At 30.6% G+C, this 25,342-nt stretch overlaps 2 protein-coding genes and 1 pseudogene across 3 annotated transcripts; 2 read left to right on the plus strand and 1 right to left on the minus strand.

Annotated features, from left to right (window-relative positions):
• Positions 1–3,595: 3,595 nt before the first annotated feature.
• LOC149893133 (uncharacterized) lies at positions 3,596–7,478 on the plus strand. The gene is made up of 2 exons (XM_090066263.1): positions 3,596–5,008; positions 6,417–7,478. Exon 1 carries the CDS (start codon positions 3,737–3,739, stop codon positions 4,100–4,102), a length of 366 nt encoding a protein of 121 aa, XP_089922389.1. The 5' UTR covers positions 3,596–3,736; the 3' UTR covers positions 4,103–5,008; positions 6,417–7,478.
• Positions 7,479–10,286: 2,808 nt separating this feature from the next.
• Positions 10,287–11,590, plus strand: LOC149893134 (uncharacterized). The gene has a single exon (XM_090066248.1). The coding sequence runs from the start codon at positions 10,394–10,396 to the stop codon at positions 11,588–11,590; it is 1,197 nt and encodes a 398-aa protein (XP_089922374.1). The 5' UTR covers positions 10,287–10,393.
• A 392-nt stretch (positions 11,591–11,982) lies between these two features.
• Positions 11,983–15,354, minus strand: LOC149893135 (uncharacterized; annotated as a pseudogene). The gene is made up of 3 exons (XR_016444853.1): positions 15,001–15,354; positions 14,616–14,691; positions 11,983–14,439 (listed from the first exon to the last, which is right to left on the minus strand). The product of XR_016444853.1 is annotated as an uncharacterized LOC149893135 (transcript).
• Between the last annotated feature and the right edge of the window lie 9,988 nt (positions 15,355–25,342).

Consider the following 25,342-nt stretch of genomic DNA (forward strand, 5'->3'; position numbering starts at 1 on the left):
AGTGGTGGAACGCGGTCTTCCACCTTTGTTATCTGCTGCCAACTTCCCCGTAGAACGATATTTGGAACATAGTCTTGATACGGTCCATTTTTTCACGCGATATTTATCACAAATACTTTTTTGTAACATTCCACTTACGAAATCGCCAATAATTTTCTTTCTTAGTTCCAATCCAAGACTGTCGGGAACCATTTTTGCACTTGAAGTCATAAAAATAATAAAAATAAATAATCACAATTCTCAAGGCTTACCGTGTTACATTTACCTTGTGATGATACAATAATGCTCTGTGGAACACAACGTCTTGGTTGGATGTGGACTGTATTGATGTAATGAAACACTTGTTGTATTTCACTTCTTGTATTGATGTTCTTCGATAAAACACTTTGATAAAACTCACTTCGATAAACTGTCTTGATAATACTGACTGATTGACTTCCATATACTGACTGAATTACATGTCGATTTACATGTCTCTTATATAGTAAAATGAGCCTGTGTGAACCTGTTCTGGAAGATTCTAGATGCTTCTTTTCGATGCTTCTGGAAGCTTCTGGATGCGTCTGGATGCTTCCAGATGCTTCTTCTGGAAACTTCTGGAAGCTTCTGCATGCTTCTGGAAACTTCTGGAAACTTCTGGATACTTCCTTTAATTATTAAAAAACTTCCGTGACGTTGACACGGACCAGACTTAAGAAAATGAAACAAACCAAAAAAGTTGCACTTGTTTTGTCCGCTGCAAAATGGCACTTGTCAACGAAATTCTGCCTGTGTGCTGTCACCTGTCAGCTGATTGCTCATGTCATGGCATGCTATGACTCCAGACTCCTGAACTGTTTGCTGTGGTAGTATAGTTCGTTTCGTTTTTAAGACATGTAAAATTAGGAACACTTTTTAGCATTGTTCGATGTTGGTTGCAAATGTTTTGTCCAATACTGTATATCTGCAAATGTTTCTTAAATCAAAATGGATTTGATCTTCAAGTTTGTTTAGTGTATTTGTTTTGACCTTTTAGCGATGGTTCTCTAAAACAGGTTTTACCAGTTATCTTTTGTTTTGCGTTTGTTCCTAGTCTCAATTTGTTTGTAAAATCACAAAAAAAAGACAGAATTTTCACAAACCTAAGTAATTGAACACTGGTTAACAAAAATAAATTTTTGGTCTAAAGCAAGAATGGGGGATAGGTGTTTTTTGCTAATTTGGATGTGCTGAATTCAGCTTTAAAAATAGTTTTGCTCTATCACCTCTAATTTTCTGGCTAAATAGTCTCACTTTAGTATAAACAGAGAATATATGTGCATATTTCAAGGGTTGCAGCTGATAAAACAGGATGGATAAAGAATACTGGTTGAATAAATATACTTGGATGTCACAATTAAAGAAATCATAGTACCACAGAAAGTCAAAAGTGTGTTTTTTTTTTTGAAGATCTGGTATATTTTGCCTCCGTGATGTCACACAAGAGTCTCCCATCATGCCGGGGTTCCATGTTGCTCTCCATCTTCCTAATGTGTTGGTTGAACCTTTCTCCTTGCTCATCACTCACTGCTCCAAGGTTTGGAGAGAAGAAGTTGAGGTGGGAATGGAGAAAAAGAATCTAGAGCGACATTATAAACGTATTTTTTAATTTTTACCCAAATCAAACATTTAACATATTTGGCTGAAGAAAAGGTGCGAGCCAAAACACCAGGTGGATACACATGTACAATTGCATGAAAAAGTAAATCAGTAACACGATAAAAGTTTAAAACTGTTTTTGTAAAAACGACCAATGATTTGATTGTAACTACATCGAGTTAAATAAGATGAGAATGTTTATTAAGAGAAACGAGAAAGACCGTTATCATCTAATTTATATTTTGAAAGTAGTTATTATCTAATCTATATTTTGAAAGAGAAATTATTATATTGTTATTGAATGTATTAAGATTTTGTTGTTAGGCCTTACATAAGTCTAAAGTGTACGAAATTTAGGAATATACTCATACAAATCATACACAAGCCATGCACGAACCATAAGCAAACCATACACGAACCATACACACACTAAGGACGACTTAACAACCTAATCATAAACAACCCAAAGGCAATAAAATAACCAAACAAAGTAAACACATTTCCCAAAGACTAAACAGTTTCTTCGCCCTCACCTATCTTCGCAGCCAACATATATCTACACTCACAAAAGAAGTGTGAGGTTCATTTCTTGAATTATCAGTTAATTAATAAAACATTCGAAAAGTGATTTGGATCCGGATATTATTTTGTTTTTATCAATTATCCGGCTTGTAGGCCGGATTTACCTAAAGGCTGAATGAACTTTATCCTAGGGCCTCAGGATCCATCGAGATGTAGGGAGACCTTAATCAAATTTTATTATGAAATAATTAACTTTTGTTTTAAAAATAGACGTATACACATATGAAATATCCGAACACTTTAATTGAATTAGTGGATTGTTTTCTTTGGACACTTTAAATAATTCTTTTATCGGAAAAAGTTGGTTTGTAGACTCTTTTTTTCTACATAAAACCAGGCAATGTCATTCACAGCTCACCAAAGTCCTCCAAAAAAACTGACCTTATCTTCTACGAATCACGCGTTAAAAGAATAGATTTTTATTTTTCATGGAAATATTCACGATCACTTCGTTTTCAGCTTTTGAGGCAACAAGTTCGGTAGCTTGAAGCAAAAAACTCACTACGCAATACCGAATGTGAAACTGACGAAAGGATGGAAATTTCCATCCCATCTGAAATCCCATGTTTTTTTAACTCTTAAGAGTTAAAAAAACATGGGATTTGAGAAAACTCATCTGAGACCGACGACTCTGACGGATTCACTTTAAGATACAATTTGGGGTTGTTTATTCTTATACTCAATAAGCAGACGCTATTTAGCCCAGTAGCGAACCAGGCTTGGCTGCCACGCTGTACCAGGCCTGGCACGCCAGTGCTGTGCCAGCGCACAGTGGGCCAGTAGGTGGACAAAATGGGAAAAATTTTAGTTGTCTAATCTTGAAAACCTATTTAATTTTAGTATCTACATATATTAGGAGAAATTTATTGATAATTATATTAATATTTATATTAAATCCCTTAGTTACCAGGACTCTAAGCATTTGAATATTGAGATAAAAAAAAAAAAAAAAAATTATAAATAAGTAATTAACGGTGACATCAACGTTGTGCTATATTTCAATTACATCTACGTTTTTGAAACAAAAAATTAGTACATTATATTCTAGAGTATTTAGAGATAAGAAAAACCAATGTGGGAAATAAATTTGTCATAGCATGTTATCTCAGTTATAATTTGAAAATCACAGATTAAAAAAAAAAATTTCTTAGGAAACTTATTTTTTGCCGCACAATAACTAATAATTACCACAATTTGCCATGTGTTGTCTTATATTTATTTGAGCTATATGATGCTTCAATCGAGTTTTAATTGATTGGTCGTCCCCTTAAATCCCCGTTCAGATTTTATGTATGTTTTAACTTGGTTGCTATGGTACTAAATTTTGCATAGCAACAACTCACTTTTGCATTAACGTTGTTTTAACAGTATTTTAATTGCGTTAAGTACACAATATTGGGGGTATGTATTAAAATGAGATTCATAATTCTTATGAGGTTAATTTTACAGAGATTAAATTAACCTCTTAAGAGGTTAATTTAACAGAGAGTTCAAATATGGTCTTTCCAGTCTTCATGCATGGACTCGATTTTTTGAGATGGTATTGCACATTGCATATAAAAAAGAAAGAAGAAAGTGGCAAGCAAGATCTAAAGAACACAAAGAAAAGGCATCTGTAGCTAAACGAAAGATTCAGACTGATTTTATGAACAAAATGGGATTTGTTGTTAATTTCCCTAAAAGTGGTGGTTCTGGAACAAGCGATGATGGCAATAGCTCAAGGCGTGCTTCTGCAGCATATGAACAAACAGCTGAAGTTCTGGGTATTGATCAAAACCTTATATTTAGATTTTGCATTATCTTAGTAACGCTCTCTTCAGGATATGAAATAGACTGCTTAAAGTTCAAGGATTATTGTTTTGACACTTTTAGACTATATGTGTCCCTTTATCCATGGTATTAAATGGCTCAATCAGTTCACAAAGTATTGATACATGGACATGACATAATTAAAAGCCTTACATTACCCATCGGACTTATGTCAGAGGAAGCTCAAGAGGCTAGAAATAAAGACTTCAAATCTTATCGCCAAAATTTCAGCCGAAAAACATCCAGAAAAGCAACAAATACTGATCTTATTAATAGACTCCTAGCTTCCAGTGATCCTGTTATTTCATCACTGCGTAAATCAACATCACACCAAACAAATCATAAAGCATTTCCTTCAGATGTTTTACAATTACTTAAACAATCTTCAAACGATATTATTGTTTTATAATTTTTTAATGCAATTTAAAATTGACAATGTTTTCTTGCACTATTTTTTGCTTTTATTATTCCTAAAACATTATTTACCTAAATACTCAATTGTTATTCAAAATAGGTGGGTCAAAAATCCGATAAAATATTCAAATATCAATTTACCACTTTGTAACTAAGAAAAGTATCCGGTAACTAAGCAATATAATTATCCATAACAACTAAATTTAAAAAATTATCACTTTTGTAAGAAGCGTGATCTCATATTGGTACTCATGCCAAATTTAGTGAATATAGCACTTATAAAATATCTGCAGATAACAAAAGTAGGTTGTTGCTAAGCAAAATAAAGGTATCCATAGCAACGAAATAAAAAAATATTACCTTCATAAAAAGCGCAGACATCATATTAGTACTCATACTAATTTTTGTGAATATAGCTCTAATATTAAATTAGTTACGAATTTTGTCCAGTAAAACTGCATTCTGGTCCACTGTGCAGCGCCGGTGTCACGTTAAATAAGTAGCCCGTTAAAAAAGTAGACAAGCGAGCTATCTACGCATGCGTCATATTACGACTTCTTTTTTAACGCCTATATGCGTTAAATAAGTATATGTTTTTTTTTTTTATAAGCATATGAAATTTTTGAAAAAGGCTCGGGTATGCTTAAGCAAAGAGTTAAAAGAGGCTCAAAGGTATGCTTAAGCTAAAGCATATTTCTAATAAAATATGCTTATTTCAATACTTTCCTAAAGTGTGCGCGTTACTAAAAGTTAATGGGTATAAGAAAAATAAAAAGTTGACTTATGCTCTGTATTTGCTTTGGTTTTAATGTAGCTAAATTAATGTTATAGTATAATAACAAAAAATAAAACATATATACTACATACAAATGTTATCAATTAAATCAAAGGTATGAACTTCGCGTTCCTTCTCGTCCGGACCAATAAAGGTGTCATCTGGAAGAATTTTGTTGGCACTTTCATTTATAGCATCATCTACCTCCACCGGTTGAATATCACCCTGATTTCCTATGGGTTAATCACTGCCAGGGTCTATAATGGATGGTGGCGGCACTTTGCAACTATCAAGGCCCTCTGGTTTAACAAGCGAATCTTCTGAGCCATCAGAAGTCATTAAAAACCCAGTCATTGTCCAACATTTCTTCCTTTGCTTGTCATACGTTGAAGTGTTTAAAGCTTTTCATGCTTCCCCTGTCCAATGTGTAACCAAAATTCGTCTCTCTTTTGCAGTGTATTACTGAACCATCTATCAAAATGATTATCTCTATCGAGCCATTTTTGATGTTCAATCGCAATAAGTCTTTTAAGAGTGGCAGCATATCCTGCGTCAACTAGTTGCTAAAGGTCAGTGGCACTTGGTAGACCGTACCATAGAAGTCCTTTAGCAGCAACCACAGCATCTTTAAAATTCTCCTGCATCTGTCCCTTCAAATTGTCCAGCAAAAAAACAAATTTATCAAGCTTTTGTTCTTTTACAAATAATAAATTTAGAAATATATATATTTAAAATTTTAAGTAAATGAAATTCAAATTTTTAAAATAGTTTATGGAGGCTCACGAATATGCTTACATATGCTTATTTTTTTTCCAAATCTGAGTCTCCATATGCTTATAAGCGCTATGCTTATAAAAAAAAACATGTAGTTCGTTAAAAAAGTAGACGAATTGAACTATGTGCGCATGCGTTGTATCAACAAACAAGCAGTCATTTAAGTTTGGAAAATGTTAAACAGTGCATGCGATATTTTTTGTTATCAGAAGCCATTATTTGATGTTTTATTTTTTAGCTTATAGTTTTAATATAAATTATCCGTTAAACTTAGCTCGTTCTTCTACAAGAAATTTTACGAGTTCATGCTTAAATTTCTTGAAAAAAGATTTTCCGACTACTTTACGATTTTTGAACGTTAAATGAGAATTCAATTTAAATTATATAAATAGATGTACAGATACGCAGATAAATGGGAACTTAAACTTTAGATTAGTATTAACAGCACGAATTCGTGTAGAATTATTCTGATATTTTTGCAGAAATAGTCCAGGAGAAATAAAATTAATTCATTTACTCCAGAAAACTGAGCTTTGTAAAACACACGGGTTTCACTCGACAGCGATGTCACCTAAATAGCGTATATTAAAAAAAACAACAAAATGTGACCTAAATTCATAACTCTTTCTTTCGCTGTAAAATGCTTTAAATTAAAACGACGTTGAAGAAACTACACGGTTAATACTAAACATTTATTTCCAATCTTTTCTGTAAAGCAATCGGGTATATATATAAATATTTATATATCCATCTCAATACAAAAAGAGCTCAGTAAAGTCAGCACGTGCTAAGAACGTTACTCAAAATACATTTTTCCAGAATATTGAACAAAGCGCAATTCTTGCTCGAGGATTAGGATGACGCTCTTTTTTCTGTCATATTTATACATCAAGTACAGAACATTGAAAAGTAGTCAATCAAAACTCTAAAAACTGAATTGCTTAGATGTTTTTTCCTTCCTGTTCAAATACAGACATCACTCTCGATACAGTGCTTCTTAAAACTCCAAACAACTCTGTTATTTCTGTAACACTAGCGCCTGCCATACGTGCACCAAAAAGTGTCCTCTTTTGAAATTTGACTAAAAGTCTGTCAATAAGTTTTTTTTATTATTTATTTTTTAATTATGATATCTGAAAAAAAAAAAAAAAAAAAATTTTAGAGCAACATGATAAAGTACATGAATAATTAACTAAAAAGCCACAAAAAATTTTTAATTTTGAAGATTTTGCTCTTTTAAAGCTGGTGTTCGTAGTATTTTGACCAACCCCTGTATATTTAAAAATCTGAAAGACATTGATATTATCAACTGAACTTGAATGTTAAAGTTTATACTGAATAATACTGACAAAACATTCCTATGTCTCTACAAGATTTCTAATTAAACACAATACCAGCAGAAATAATACATAAAATTATCTTCAATTCCCAATTATGATTATAAATGCATAACAAGAAAAATTCAAACGACAATCAATTATTATTTTCTTGTCTGCACATACAAAAAGAATTACAGTCAAAAGAAAAAGCACACCTTTTATGACTGTCTAACACAGTAACAAAAGGAAACATCTCTAATTTACCATTCTCAATACATTTCAGGTAATGTTGCCTAATTTCATTATGTCTCCATAAAACTAAACTTGGATCAATACCATTGCATAAAGCTGTTGCAATTGCAATTGCAAAAAGACCACAATCATTTCCATTTTTTTGTGTTTGACAATTGATCACTTCCACAGTTAAGTAGTTGCTTGTCTTACAATTCAAGTAGGAACGTCCAACTGTGTGCACCGATAATGGCACATCATCTTTATTTGAACTATTAAAAAGTGAATCATAGTACTGGACACACTTTGAATGTGAACCAACATCAGAGGAGACATTACTTAAAAGTACCCAGTGTGATTTTCTAACATTAACTATTTTCACAAAAAGATAACTTTCTGAATGAATATAACTAACTGAATTAAAAGAACTAAAAATACATGAACTTTGAAACCCGGATATTCTAGGAAACTGAAATGAAAGTAAACTATGTGCAATATCTATTAAGGTATCATCTAGTCAGCCAGATGGGTTTTTTAAAATATTTAGAGCCTCAGCTTTAGCCTGTGCTGACAACTTAGAATAAAAGTTACTGGCAACAGAAACTGCATGATAAACTTTAGTAAACTCTGATCTTCTACATTCACTTTTTTTAACGATATCTTCAAAATCTGATTCAACACTTTTTAAAACAAAATCAACTGGCTTCTCTTCAGCAACAACTAACATTTTGTTACTGTTATAATTGCTAGGAGAAGAGGAAGATTTTCTCACTTCATTAACTTTTATTTTCTTTCTCCCTAAATCATACCTTATTATAGATGTATGTTTTGCATGTATTCTTTTACCTAATGCTGTGGAAGAGCAACTAGAATTTTCTTTATAGGATTCTTCATTTATATATATCGGATCAGTATTTTGCAAACAGTAACTATGCTCTTTTAAGATATCTGTATAGATCAAACCTTGATTTTCTTCTAAGTACGGCTTCATATTGGGTAAAGCTACAGCTGACTTCCAAAGTTTACCATTAACAGACACAACAGCTCCAGTTGGTTTAAAATCATTAATTGTAGCAGGCCCAAGCCAATCATGCTCCATACGGCTACCTTTACGACCAATCTTTTTGTAATTCCTTACTAAAACCTTGTCACCTACTTTAAAATTAAATGATTTGAAACCTTTCAATTGTTTTTTATTATAGTACTTTTGCATTTTTTTTTGTGCAATACAAATATTCTTATCTACTATATCTATATGAACTGAAATACAAGAATCCATTCTTTCTTGAATTTAGTCTTCAGTTGCATTACCTTTCAAAATGGAAATATTATCACCAATAAAATTAGGATTACTATCATTAAGAGCTAAAGTTGAAAAAAGCCGTGCTTCTCTGCCAAACATTAAAAAAAATGGTGTGTACTTAGTAGAAGATTGTACACATGTACGGAGACCAAACAAGACTGACTCTAATAAAGTATCCCAATTATCCTGGGTTTCATTGGCTACTTTTGATAGAGCTCTCTTAATAGTCTGATTTGTTCTTTCATCTTGTCCATTTGTTTGTGGATGATAAGAAGAGGTTATTAAATGCTTAACATTAAAGGTAGAAAATAAAAATTCATTTAAGTCATTTACAAACTCTCTACCTTGGTCTGAAATAATCTTTTTTGGAGGACCAAATCGATAAAACAAAGTAGTAAGACATTTAGAAGTAAAAGAAGCAGACTTTTCTGGTATTGAAAAAGCTTCAACATACTTACTCCAAAGGTCAGTAACAGTTAAAATATATTTGTTACCTTGTGTTGTAAGTGGAAGGGGACCAATAAGGTCAATACCTAAGATTTCCCATAATTCATTAACCTTGATAGGCTTCAGTTCTGGAGCACATGTTTTAATTTTCTCCATCCTCTGACATTTGTCACATTCTTTTACCCATTTGGTAATATCATTAACCATACCTACATTACATTATAAAAAGTATAAGTATATAACTCTAAAAATTGTATTCTCTTTACAATAAAACTAAAAATAACCATGTTAAGTCTTTTTTAATGTAAAAGAAAGTAATTATTTTAAGAGAATATTTACTGAAAAACAAACTCAAATACTCTTACCTAGCCAGTAAAAAGCACTTTTTAGTTTTACTCTGGTGTTATTAAGACCAACATGGGCACCATGATTTGAGTTATGCACATCTCTAAAAGCAAGTTTCTTTTCTTCATATGTTGAAAGAACTTGTAGCTTATGACAAGCGTTTACGTAGTACAAAATTCCATCTCAAAGAAAAGGATTAAATGGATATAAATCTAATGTCCCACACTTTAAATCAAACAGTACAGGTTATGGCTGAATTTCAAATTAAAAATAGATTTTTTTAAATAACATATATAAGTCATACCATTTATATGGAATATTTATATATATTATATCTGCAATAACTTATCTCCAAGTAAACTTAAAGTTAAAAGCAGATATTTTTCTAAAAGTCAATACATACCAAAATATTGAAAATTCTTTGCATATTTTAGAAATGATTTACGCTGTTTCAAACTTAAAACTTCCTTAATTTTCCCATCACAAAGATATTGCTTAACATCAGCAATAGAATAGTCATGGACCACCATTTTCTACGTTTAAAATCTCAACTACTTTTTTAATGCTGTGGTTTAGGATTCTTATTTTGAGAGTTATAGTATGTTTGGGCATGCGCAGGACTGTTTTTCTACTTTTTTAACGAGCTACTTATTTAACGTGACATCATAGTCATAGTATTTAAATAGTCTGGAAACGCGGGTCGTCTTCTATGGATTTCGTTCAATAACTTGAACATTTAAGGGTGACCGGACTGAGAGTGCATCAAATAATTTTAAAATGACTTTTTCTGCCGCAGTTTCTAATAATTTAGATGAATTTGATGCTGTTTTAGCTGCTATTGATGAAGATTTGTTGGAGACTGATCCTAATTTTAGTTCAACTGTTGAGTTAGCTGTTGGAAATATTCCTAACGCAAATGAAGAGCGTGTATTTTTGTGTTTATATTGCGAAAAAAGATGTTTATCACAAGGTGGTTTAACTCGTCACCTCAATGCCAAGCAAAAGGACAAGCTTATTGATAAACAGTTTAGTAAAGAGAAAAAAATAGCAGAGCTTATTCTTCATTCTAATTGCTTTCAAAATTACTTGATTCAGAGTGCAGAAAAGCTTGCCATAGATGAATGCTACCCTACTAAAATAAGAACTGAATTTAAAAATTTTAAATTGACATGTATAGAGGTCAATACAGCTTATTCTTTAATAAAAAGTATTATTGAATCATTTGATGGAAATGCTGAAAATTTTTACCCAGCTTTCTACAAAATATTTTCTGAAGCACCAAGTCCTTTTAAAAATCTTAGCCAAAACTGCACTCTTCTTTTAAGTTTTGAAGTTGCTAATCTTGTCTTGGCTCATCTGACTGGCGCCTCCTTTAATAATGATGTTTTAACATTTAAACATGAATCTTATCAGTTTACTGAAAAAGAAAAATCTATTATCGCTTATCTTAGTGGTTATGTTTTTGGTACCTTTTATCGTAGAATTAGATTTAGTTCTAACATGTCTAGTTTGTATCATAAACAGTGTTTATCATTTTTGCTTGCTGGTAAATGTACAGGAGAAACAATTTCTTTGCCAGAGCATAAACATGTTAATTTGCATGATAGGGGTGGTTTATGGAAAGTAAGTAAAGAGGTTATTTGTATCTTTACTACTGCAGAGTACCATTTTATTTCTATGGCAAAAAAGTCATCTCATACTATCAATTGCAAAGAAATAGTTGATACGTTAATTAAAGACTCTTTTGTGCTTGTTAACTTTTCAAAAATTATACATAGTTCAACTGATAAAGTTCAAAAAGAAATAGCACTTAATTTATTAGAAGATCTTCTAACTCTGTATATACGTGTTCGTACATTTTCCTATGTGAAAGATAAGTTGCAAGCTTTCAAGATTTCTAAAAGTCAAACAAAATCAAATGCATTAAGAAAAGCAATTAAAAAAAAAGTCTCAACTTTGGAACAAGGACATTAAAGACTTGGCATGACTTGGACTTATGAAAACGGCTATTTTCATAGCCACATATCTTTTAAAAATATTAATAGCATATTACTAACTACTCCTGAAGTAGTAAAATGAATACTTAATGACTTACTTTTATGATGTATAAGTTTATGATATATTTCATATTGATATTGTATAAATCAACTTTGATATATACAATATCAATAACAAAATTAATATAATTGTTTTTTCAATTTTAAATTAACAATAACACATCTAATACTTTATAGTGTTACCATTTTTTTAAATTGTAAGATAAATTTTGATATAGACAGATCTTTAAAATTGATTATTTTTGACCAATACATTTATACCAAAAAATATTTTAAAAATAGTGTACTACATTTTTAAAAAAGAAAATAAGTCGAAATCTATATATGTTAAATTTTAAGTGAAAAATATTAATAATTGAACTCATCACAAAATATTATCTTATGTTTAATACAGTTTTTACTTGGTTTAAATTTTTTTTTAACACGATTTAATACTATCACTCGTATTATCTGTATAGCTAATTACATTTCCAGTTACAGGAAGAAATACTTTCTGATTTCTTATCATGTTATCATTGTAACCAGTCATTAACAGATGGATTATCTTTTCGTGATCCAAGTGATCGTTGGCGTCCAAAATAATTTTCAATTGGATCCTGACAAAAGCGTTCAGTTAAAACATATTTTACATTTTGCTGCAGTAAAAACTGAACAGATTCTATAATTGAATGAACTGTAATCTTCAAACCTTCATATGTTTGATGGGCAATGAACATCTTTGATTTTGAAATTTTTGAAATATCTCCAGGATGCTCTTCAATAGATTTTAACCAATCTTTAAAGTATTGCAAAAAAACACTTTGTAACCAAAAAAACCTATCATCATTTAATGATGAGAATGGAGCTAGATTTGGTTTTAGATCAAATTTATGACCATTTAAACTTCTTATATTCATTATATCAAAGAAGCTATCCATTAAGGCACAAAACTTAGCAGTGCCTTCAGCTTCAGGTGGTCCGTAATGTAATAAAACTTTTGATACAGTAGAACTTAGCACTTGAGCAGCAAGTTTAACATTCATTATTGAATATGGCGTCAATTTTATATGTTCAAAAGTGAGTTTAGGCAAAATATGTAAGCCACATTCTCTGTCCTCATAAAATATATCAGCAATATGATTCCACAATATGAACATACCACCATTCCACATATATCTTGTTCCTTCTGCATTTTTTGAGTTAGATAAACAGTTACGAACTGTCTTAATTAAATGTGGTGGGTCAGATATAAAATAAATAAATCGTTTTTCTGAACTAAAATAGTTAAGGGTTCTATATGTGACATCAACATGCGGATTCATATCATCATTACGTGTCATGGTAAAATGCATTTTAAACAACTTGCGATTTGCAGAAGCTCCATCACAAGTTACAGCAATAACTTTTAAGGAATTTAATTCACAAATTCCAATTGCTTTCCAAAGCAATGGAAAAATTTGACAAGCGGTGGCTCCAGTTGTTGCAAAGTTAGCTAAACTAAATTTAAAAGGATTGACAATACTACGAACAAGAAATACTAAAACATGGGTAGCAAAATCATCTACTTTTGGCAAAGTTGCTATGTTAACATCAGCATCACCAAGATCAACATAACCCACAATCTCCCCAGTGTGCTTGTCCCAAACTAAGTTTTCCTGAATTTTCATTTCATCCATTAGAATGACAATAAATTTTTCTTGCTCCGAAAAATCTTTGGTTTTTTCTTTTAATTCATCAATTATTTTCTTATTGAATCCACGTTTAGGTTTAATGTAATTTTTATAATCACGTAAGCGACGACGACTTGGAAGGACAAGAAAACCTGTTCCTGATTTCTCATTGTAACGTATATCATCATACATTGCAGCAGACTTTGATGCCAGTGAAAGACAGTATCGAATTATTATAGGATGATATCTTACATTAGTTGGAGATAACCTCAAATATTTTTGCTGCTCCTCCCAAAATAGCTTCATAAAAGGTGAGATTTTGTTTTGATCTGCATTTGGCATAATTGATATTAAATCATCACTTAAACTTGAACTGATAGTCAGGGCAGATTTTGAAATTGAATTTTGTAAATCAATGATTTTTTCTTTCAACTCCTTATTTTCAATTCTATAGTTTTGAATTGTTAACTTTAGGCGATCTGGAGAAGTCAATGATATTGGTGCATTAAGTTTAGCAGGCTTTTTCGCTACACTGTGCTTTCTTTTTGATGATTTGGAAGACTTAGAAATTAAAGTTTTTTCATTTATAATACAGTTATCACAACATTTCAGTTTGCTCAAAACTGAACATGTACTTGATCTGAAATACTCAGTTTGATAAGTACCATGAAAGTTAAATTCTGTTTGATTATATATTTTAGGGACACAATGTTTGATGGCAGACTTTTTTGCTTCATCGAGTGAGACTCCTAGACAAATACTATAACTTGAAATAACTTTGATCAAGTTTGACAAAGTGATATTTTTCATTGAACTGTCATAACTTTTATAAACTTCATGGGTTGATGGTAAACGCCAGGCATAAATGCGAAGTATAAATGTTAAAGAAGCATCAATAAATATGTCTGTTTTTGTAACTGCATGAATTTCATATTTTTCAAAAATATGAACGTGAGAAATATTATTATTTATATTCCAACCAGAAGGAAGATTAAGATGTACTATACGCTTAGTAAATTCTTCCATTGATTTGTAACATTCCTGGATTGAGTTTGGTTGAGTATTTAAATTGGATTTCTTATCAACTATGATTTCTGCAGATTTACGAGAAGTTGTGCTTAAAATAAAATTATCAATTCAAGTAGTTTATTTGCAATTATACAACAGTATAAACAAAAAACTATTTTCATATATATATATATATATATATATATATATATATATATATATATATATATATATATATATATATATATATATTCTTTATTATTTTTCAAAATAATTTTATTTTACCTTGAAATAGAAAAACTTTTTTGTGGTAAATTTATTTTTGGTATTGATCCAGGAATAAGTGTAGTTTTTAAATCATCTAAAATTATAAAAATGTACCTGAATTTTCTTGTTTCCAGTATAGATACCAACACAATGTTAATACTGATATAATATTTGTCAACTAATCCAGCTAAGTAAACTTTATATAAAATATATAGTTTATTAGGCTCTATTAGCTAACATTTCAAATAAATATATTTTGAAGATAACGTATTATATCTGAAGTCATCCATCTAATTATACAGTCAATGAAATGCTTCCATATATTACAATTATATGGCATATACAAACCAATTTCTTGAAGCAGCAGATATATTGAATATATAAAATACTCCAATTTACTCACGACGAAGAAGTTGATCCTTTGTGTAATGACGTTCACAAATATAAAGATTTCTTTTTTCGATTTGAGCTTTTAATCCTTTGTCAATCACTCTGTCATGTGTAATTACACTTATTAACTTCTGTCTCCAGTTTGCACTATATTCGTCATCTTTTGTTGGAATACGAAATATAGACAATCCAACATGATTTCTTGATACTGAACAACCAAATATAGCGCAATTGGCTCCTGGCATTTTCAATATTTATCACAGAGTAAATGAAATTAAGTAGCAGCTAAGTACTATGTTTACAATTTGATGCACTCTAAAGTAGTCTGAGCACTAGTATTGAAAGGAACTTAAGTGTTATGAGAAAACGGCCCGCGTTTCCAGACTATTTAAATACTATGACTATGGTGACATTGACCTAACGGAACAAGGCTATGTGACGGAGAAAACTGTCCGCGGAGTAAGTTGTCCGGTCGGACATTTTACTCCGGAGTAGAATGTCCTAGTTTGTCCTATCCGTCCGTCTAGGACAACTTTCTCCGGAGCAAACTGTCCTACGTTGGAGTAAACTGTCCTACTATTTTGAGGATAATTTTCTTCGGAATATTTAAGCAATGTCGTTTAGCTTTTGTTTAAACGATGGTTTAAAAACTCGCGCATTCTGCGCGAAAGGCATATAGAAACTTGATCACTTTTTATAATATTATTTAAACACTAAACATAATACAATTATAATAAACATAGTAATGAGTTATGGAGCTTATACAAATTAACCAAATTTTTTTCAGTTCCCATGGTCAATTTTTGATGGTATGAAAAGTTAAAACATCACAAAATAAGTTTACATCGACATATTTTATACTTCTTGCGTGGATAGATATTTGAAAATTTTTGAAATTCACATGTAAATGTATTATATACTAGGCAACTGCGCAGTCAGCTTGGAATATATTTTGCGAGTAAATAATATTTCGATAGAAGACTTAAATCTAAGATTTCGTGAAAAACTGGCACACACGAAATCTAATACATCTAAGGTTAGGAACATGCTTGCGAAATGAGTATACTCTTTTCGCAGAACAATCACATTAGTTATATTGGATTGTTGAAAGCAAATTTTGTTTCCACGCTAAAATTTGTTTTTCGTTTTATTCACTTTTATATTGTCATGAAAAAGCTATAAAAAAGAAGACATAAAAAATGGGGAATTACGCAAACAAGTGGCATATCAATATCACAATTTATTAACTTAAAATATATATTACAATTTATTTGGATAAATACTTCCAGTAAAAAATAGAAAGTTGTTGGTATTTATTGGTTTTTCTCATATCTTTCGTGATTTTTTTAGCAATATTTCCAGTTTTTGATTTATATTCATTTTTAAGTCTAAAATGAAAAAGTACTTTTTACTGTTTTGCATATTTAAAATATAACAATGATTTTAATTTAAAAAGTAACTATCAATTACTTAATAATTTCTCAAAAAAATAAATCGGAAAAATTTTCAATTTGATCCCACCCACAATCCCCTCAATAAAGTCGCCTGAAAGAGGTTATGTATTTTTTTATTTAACAAATTTGGATAGTTATTAAAATTTGATTAAATTAAAACCAAGTATTAAGTTATTGGAATACATATGCATTCTGATAACTAAGTTTTAATATATATAACACATAACAACAATTAAAAGCTAAAAGAAATAAAATCTTAAATGATGGATTTAAATGATCAGCAAAACTCTTTCGAGCAACTTCATTTATTTGTTAAGTATTATTCGTTCTGAAAAAAAAAGAGGAAAAATTCATATACAAATAAATAATTGAACTAGAAACAATAAAATGCCATTTTCTAAATCAAGTATACTGGCATCAAATAAGAAAGAAATTTGTAAATCTAAAATCGAAGCCTTGAACAAGTTATTAATATGTAAAGTTTATAACCTCCTCATTTAAAATGAAATTTTATTGTATAATGAATTCTAAAAAATTAGTTGAAATATTTCAATATTAATAAGTTTAATTCTGCTACATGGAAAAAAAATATATATATTTGTCATTTTTATTAAATTTATTTGTAAATAATGTTACTAAGATCTTCTGGTAATTTTAATGATTTGCGCAAATATACATGCAAATAGACATGTAAATAGACATATTTTATAAATATGTATTATATAAATATACATTATATACATATATAGATTTTTCGTTTTTAAAAGCAGATTATTATATTTTTTACTATAATGGAATGTCTTCATAATTACTTATATTAGTGCTATTATTTTTACTTTTATTATCCAGTAGTTAATTGCATGAATTACAACAAAAATCATCAAAGCTGCTTTCCGAAATGTTGATCAAACAGTTCAAGTAATATAACTCATTGCACTTTAAACATTTAATCATTTTGCCTTCAGCAGGCATCCGACAAGAACAGAAAATTTCTATGAACTCAATGCGGCTAACACCGCCCCTTCCTATATTTACACTAACAGTTGGGAACATGGAAAGAACCTGTTCTTGAAGGCTTTTTAATAAATGATCCCGCATTATACTTTGCTTAAACAAACAATGCTCTGGTTGTATCTGCTTAGTTAAAGCTGTAGCAAAAGCAACAGCAAATAAGCCACAATCATTCCCTCCTTTCTGCTGTTGAACATCCATTATTTTTACAGCAATGTTTTTTTCAGGACATGTTAAAAGAGCAGCCACCTGTTTTTTTCCTTGATCACTCAATGAGTGCAACAAGCTGTCATAAACATGAACTTCATTTAATTTTTGTGTTCCTATACTGCTAATTACAAACCAGTGTCCATATCCATTGTGAACTATCTGGATAAAAGGACTTGTCATATTAACAAATGACATATTTAATCCTAAAATTGGATCTTGAAAACCAGAAATTAATGATTGTGCCTTTAAAATATTTTGTGAGGCAAAAATTATGTTATCTGTTAGCCACTTATTCTCACTTAGAAGAATATTTTTTTCCACTAATGTCAACTCAAATAAACCATTTTTTATCCACAATACTTTGTTCTCTCCTTCTTTGGATGCAATTTTGAAGGATTCTACTTCAATTGAATTTATCTCAATGTTGTGATCATCATTGGATTCATTTGTTTCATAATATTTTCGCTTTGCTGGTTTACAATAATTATGCTCTTCATAGTAGCATTTTGAGGGTTTCATTGACATCGCAGTTGGAATAGATTTAATACTAGGTGTTAAAAATACATGAGATATTTTATTCTGGTTGCTGTTGTTGCTTGTAGAAGAGCTTATGGTTGAAACTGAATAAGTATTTGATGGAACATTAACAGAAGTTGCATGACTACTATCAATTTTACTACTAACCTTACTACAAGTAAGATTCTCTTGAAGAGAATCAGTCTCTGGTGTTAAGGTTTTGCTTCCACTAATATATGGTTTGATGTGGGAACCATTAACTTTCTTCTCCTTCAAGGTGGCTATCTCTTGTAAGAGATATGATCCTTTTCCTAAATTTTTCAGGATACAAAAAGGTCCAAGCCATCTAAAATCTAATTTGCCTTCTTTCCTTTTTTTCTGCGTGAAATCCTTGATAAGAACCCAATGGCATAAACAAATGGATTTGCATGCTTCTTGTTATAATTTGTTTTCTGCTTTTCTTGAGCCATTTCAATGTTTTGCTTAGCTTTTTCTAGCAGATTTGATCTAAAGTATAAACAATTATTGTAAAATTTAAAGTATATTTTTAAAGAAAGAAAAAAGAACATTTTGCATATTAAAACTCTATTAAACATGCCAGAAATAAATAAAAAAAAAGAAAGAAAAAACCTTGAAAAAAATCAAATTGTTACAGTAATGTTCTGCAAACATATTTTAACAAACCAGTAAATGCTTTATACCTTTCCTCAATTAGTTTATTCATAAAATGTTGGTTGCTTTCAGGTCTCATGTTAAAATCAATTAACAATGATTGAGGAGATTCTCCTGCAACTTCTAATTCTATAGGAAGTATGGGCTTCCTTCCAAACATTAACTCAAAGGGAGTATATTTTGTAGACTCTTGCCTTGATGTATTGTATGCAAAAGTACAAGCATCCAAATGAGTATCCCATGTAATGTGGCGGTCATTGCAAAATTTTGCAAGCATTAATTGGATGGTTTGATTGAACCGCTCATCTAAGCCATTAGCCTAAAACACAAGTTGATTAAATCCAATATTTTAAAACTAGACAGCTCCTATATATAACTTGAATTCAAATTTTTAAACCTGTGGATGATAGGCTGTGGTAAAATGATGTTTCACATTTAACAAAGACATTAGTTCCTTGTTTATTTGGTTGTAAAACTCTGTGCCTCGGTCAGAGGTGACAACTTTTGGTATACCCATTTGCATGAACAACTAAAATATTTAAAATATTCTTATATCTTCAAAAAAATTATTTAAATGCAATCAGATGATAATATTTAAATTTACCTTATACAATGCTATTGCAACACCATTTGCTAATTTTGATCTTAGGGGAAATGCTGCTACCGACTTTGAGCAATAATCAGAGATAGCAAGAATATATTTATTTCCATCAGATGTTTCAGGAAGTGGTCCTATTAAATCAATTCCAATATGAAACCATGGTGACTGTACTTTAATAGGATGCAGCTCTGGACTAGTTTTTTCGAATTTTCGCAAATTTGTGTGCTGACATTGTTCACAGTTTTTAACCTATGTTATGTGTAACTTGTAAATTACAAATTCTAGCATATGGTATATATTAATATTCTGATGTCACAGGATATATATATAATATATATAAGCTATTATATATATATTATATATATATATATATATATATATATATATATATATATATATATATATATATATATATATATATATATATATATATATATATAAATGCCATATTAATATTGACAACAATGATGTAATATACATACAGCATTTTCTACATCTTTGAAAATTCCTGGCCAGTAAAAACGTTCTGACACCTTGTAAAAAGTTCGTGTTCTACCAAGGTGACCGGCAGTAGGTTCGCTATGACAAAACTTAACATTTTGTTTTCTTTGTTCTTTGCTGAAAACCACTTCCAACCATATGTCATTCTTTGTCTTGTGATGCAGTTTATCATCCTCCATCCTAAACCTGCAAATTATAAATAATTAACTGCTTCCAATAATACATAAACAAACTTTTTTTCAAAATTTAATTATAAATGATTAATATGTTGATATAAATTGCATTAGGTGTGCACGATGTCAAAGAAATAAATAATTAAAATAAAAAACAAAAGTTTTATACCTTTTACCCAATTTTTTCAATTTTTAAGGTAAGTCAAAGTCACCCCTATAGTGGTGGTGACTTTGGCCACCTAAAAGCAAATTATAATTATTGATTATTCGTTTCATATTTTACATATTCACAGATACATGGATATTAGGTGATGTGTTTTTAAGGCAAAAAAATATTAAAAACAAAAGCTTGAAGGTAACTTACACATTTATTTAAGATATAAATCATACAGAAATCTTAAACTATAAGTGCTAGAGTTATTTAATAAATTATCTGTAATTATTTGCTGTTCAAGAGTGGATACCTTGTTTTTTTTTTAGTGGATACCTTGTTTAGGAAGTCTATCTAGTACCTGTTTTCGATCAAGTGGGTATAATCCAGTTTTTCTGAAGCCTGCCTTCATACTTTCAAAACCAGGTTCTTTAATTTTTTTCATGAGACATTTAAGCAATGCTGGAAACTGGTCTTTTGGAAGGGAAGGAGCTTTACGTCCTTTGCCACTTTCCTTCCAAGTTGTTAATATTTTTCTCTACTGAGCTTTTATTGGTCAAAAATATGCAACATCAAATGGCTGCATTAAATACGTGGAGTTGGGAGGAAGTGCAATAAACTTAATGTTGTTTTCTTCACACAAAGACAGTACATATGTATTTATATATGATGATAAATTGTCTCCAATTAGAACATGTTTTTCAGAAGTTTTTTCACTTCTTACTTCTTTTAAACATTTGGTTAATGTTTTCTGGGTGTATGTAATATAATCACGACTCCCAGCAACACATTTATATGTTCTTGGCATGTTTTCTTTGATGTAAGTATGATTATTAAATAGTATTTTATCCTAAAAACCAAAATTGAAAATTAAATCAATAAAATTATATCTAAAGACAACATTTTCTGAAAAAAAAATCAAAAATATAGTATTGAAAATCAAATAATTATATTTTTTACTTAGATTAAAGTCACCCCAAGTTGTGGCCAAAGCCACCCCATAAATTTTACTTAAAGTTATTTTTAATTAGAAGTGTTATAAATTTGGCAACTATTATTCAAAACTCATCCTATATAAATATACTATTAGTTATAGCATCACAACCCACTCAAATATTAACAGCATTTTCAACCAACTCACAATTTTGCAGCATATAAATTTAACAATTTTTATAGACTCTAATAAACAAACAAAAAAAACATATTAATAATTCCGCAAACTGCAATTAGTGTAAGTAATAAATAAACAAAATAAATTTACTTTTGAGATAAACTTAAATTTGGAAGAAGCTGCAAAAGTACAAAGTAGTTTTTAAAAGTTAAAACTTTTTTTTATAAATTAGCCAAAGTCACCTACAAGGCCAAAGTCACCTCATTTTACGGTATTTTATTTGACAAATAGAATATACAATTATCATATATTCTATTTGTCATATCGAATATATTTGTAATCTACTTTACAGTGTCACAAATGTTATAAACAATTTGTCATAATGACTATCAAAGTATATATCATATTGTAACTACGTTACTTGTAACATAGTTACAAAATGATATAATCTATGCTTAATGTTTATAATCTATACCTGGTTGCTCTTCGTCGAATCGCCCGCTTTTCATTCGGGGTGCATTCATGGCGATAAACAGATGTAGATAGATAATTCATAAAATTACACTATGCTCTAGGTTCATAAATTCATAAAATTACACTATGCTCTAGGTCGGACAACTTACTCCAAACTAGGACATTCTACTCCGGAGTAAAATGTCCGATCGGACAGTTTACTCCAACGGACAGTTTTCTCCGTCACATGCCGTCTCCTGTGTATTAAACCTAAGCATCGGCGTTACCGCACTGGCGGTAAAAAAATTTCGGTAAAATGCGGTAAAATGCGGTAAAACGCGTAATACGCATTTTTACCGCAATGCGGTAAAAATGCGTATTACGCGTATTTCGCATTTTTACGCTTTCTTGTAACAGAAGACGGTAAAATTGCGTAAAAATGCGTAAAATCGGTAAAAATGCGTAAAAATGCGTAAAATGTGTGAAAATGCGTAAAAACGGTAAAATTGCGTAAATACGGTAAAACTGCGTAAAAGCGGTAAAAATCGGTAATTTCGGTAAATTGTGATAAAAGTTTGTATAAGCGGTAATTATTATGGTAAAAAATTACTTTGTTTTTATCAAGTCAGATAGTTGTTAAATAATTAATTACCCTCTAAAATTAAATTAGTCTCCTATATAAGCTTGACAAAAGTCAAGAAAGACTAACAACCTCAAAGTTCTTCAGTGATCTGATTAGTATACCAAAATCACTACCGAATCAAACCATCTTCAAGAAACAATGTCTCTTTGGAATTATTTTACCAAGCTAGACAGAGAAGAGGATAACATCTCTGGCTCTGGCAGAAAATCAGGATTTGCTTAGTGCAATAAGTGCAAAAAAGTGATTAAGCTGTCTCAAGGTAGCACCAGTGGAGTTAAAGCTCATTTAAAGTAAGTGTTTTACTCTTACTATAATTTAGTATATTTTAAACCATCTGTATGGATAATTTTAAAATGACTAAAAAAAGTATAGCGAAGTATAAAAAAGCTTAAATTAAATTTTTTATTAAGATCTGGTTTCATTCAACTCCTTGGTCTTTCATTCACCAGCCTTAATTTTGTGTATTTTTTTAGTATTTTTTCCGACATGTCGCCATTTTTTGCCTCGGCTACTTTATAAGCTCCATAATTTATATTCCTTAATGCATTATTTTTTTAGTAGGTGTATTTTCTTATAGACTTTTTTATAATTCATTTGATAAAGCATAACCTTTTAAAAAGTTATTCAAATTTATAATTATCTTGCAAAATGCGGTCAGATATTTCATGTTTTCGCTTTTCATATTTCATATATTATTTCAATTGTCATAATAAGCTCATAATAACCCATTTGTTTTTGTCAAATAAAAATTAGTTTATATATAGCTGGTAAATCATTTTATGTTAATATTAAATACTTAGTTATTCTTGCGGTTTGCCATAAATTGACTTTGCTAAATTCTTTAAAACTGTGACAAATTATTTTTTTCTTTATTGTATTTACATTCATTTTATGTATAAGTTATTTATCCTTTACTGTATGTATTTCTGTTGTTAAACATAAAAATAGAAAATTCTATAATATTCATAAACTGGATGTCTACAGCAATATAATAGATGGAGTAATTCCCTAGACATGAAAGCATTGTGCTCTAGGTAGCTACAAAACAATTTGATTTTTGTATTATTTATTTTATCTCAAGTTATACATGTACTAAGGTAGTCAAGCAAATGATCTCAATTTCTTTTCATTGTCCGCGTTATTTCTTAAGGTATTAAGAATGTCTATCTATATAAAATTAAGCTTAAAACTTGGTTCTTTTGCTGTTATCTTTAATAAATGAGAGGAAGTTGAAATGACTGGTTAGACGAGTCCAAAAATTTTCGTTAAATCCGACAGACTTTAATATAATTTAATTTCTATTGCTTAAAACAAAAGATTTCTTACTATGCGCAACGAGCATGGTTCGCAAAAAAAACAATAGGTTGCACGTCCATTTCTTATATGTCCATGGTAAAATGCAACATGATAAAAAAAAAATTATTTAGAATTTTTAAAAAAACACTAATGTGTCTTGTGGTTCATGTATTTATTTTTTATGAACTATCTACTACTGAAACATTGTAATTCGCATCCTTTTAAACATATATAATTCCACTATTTTATTTCAGATCCTGCAATCCGCTATCTTTTTACCAGATGCAAAAAGTCGATAACGAAAATAAAGAGAAGAAATTTCAAGAAAAGAGGAATGCTCAGGCAGAGGCTGATAAGTCCAGTACCATAAGAAGATATTTTGGTCCTATTAATAAAAACAAAAGGCTTGATAACCTCCCACATGATGCATCATCAAGTCACCAAACAAAAATGGACGACTTTACTGAAACAATAAAGTGGCCTTCACAAAGTGCTCAACAGTTGGAATTTGATACCATCCTAACCCTTTCACTAGTTCTCTCTAACCTCCCGTTTCACGTTATTGAAACTGCTGGCTTCAAAATGCTGCTGAATTATCTTTGTCCACAAGCCAACCTAAAAAGTCCAACCACCTTATCCAAATTCAAGCTACCAATGATTTATCGCAGTCTAAGACGTGATGTAAAAATGCAAATTGAGAGAGACATCCCGCATTGCGAAATGGCAGCTTTCACTACAGATGGATGGACTGCAAGAAATGGTGATCCCTTCGTCTCCCTTACATTGCATTATGTTACCAAAGACTTTGAACTCAAAAACTTATCTTTGGATTGCCAAAACTTTATTGGGAGACATACAGGGGTTTTGCTTGCACAAGGAATAGACCACATGATTTCTCAATTTCCTGGTCTTCAGAGGGAAGACCTTTACAAAGTGGGTGTTACTGATGCTGCAGCCAACATGAAGAAAGCAATCACGGAAAGCAAAGAGATCAGTGATCATCTAACCTGTGCCGATCATCTGCTCAACACTTGTTTAACAAAGGCTGTAGAAAAATCAGAAGGAATCAATGGTATAATTAAGAAATGTAAAGGACTTGCTCAAAGGACCCACCAAAGTTCATTAGACTGGCAGGACATCAAGAAAGCGTGCGTGGAAGCAAATATAGAACCAGTCAAGATCATTCAGCCAATTGTAACAAGATGGAATTCTAACTTTATGATGCTTAAGTCAATCCTCAGATTGAAGGCTGGTTTACTGGTTGCTCTAGAAACTCTAAACAAACCAGATCTTCAAAGTTTGATTCCGGATGAGTTAGAGTTTATTAGTATTTACAACATTTTACCATTTCTGGCAGAATGTAAGCGATGCTCTGATTCCTGGTCTTCTGAAAATCTAGTGACTATGCATAAAGTTCAAAAAGACATATTAAATCTCCACTTGCTTTGCAAAAGAACCATAAATGACATTGAAGAGCGTGACCCTCAAGTTGCAGAGTGCCTACACAACTTCATGAAAGAATTTGAGAAGGGTTTACCTAATTATGGCGTTGGAGTCAAATAC

This window comes from Hydra viridissima, unplaced genomic scaffold (genome assembly GCF_058129835.1).
Source record: "Hydra viridissima isolate aposymbiotic clone 2 unplaced genomic scaffold, HvirCarnegie_v1 scaffold_1, whole genome shotgun sequence".
Taxonomy (NCBI): domain Eukaryota; kingdom Metazoa; phylum Cnidaria; class Hydrozoa; order Anthoathecata; family Hydridae; genus Hydra; species Hydra viridissima.

Coding starts and splice junctions, on each gene's coding strand:
- LOC149893133 (XM_090066263.1), top strand. CDS start 3,737: ATGGTATTGCACATTGCATATAAAAAAGAAAGAAGAAAGTGGCAAGCA.
- LOC149893134 (XM_090066248.1), top strand. CDS start 10,394: ATGACTTTTTCTGCCGCAGTTTCTAATAATTTAGATGAATTTGATGCT.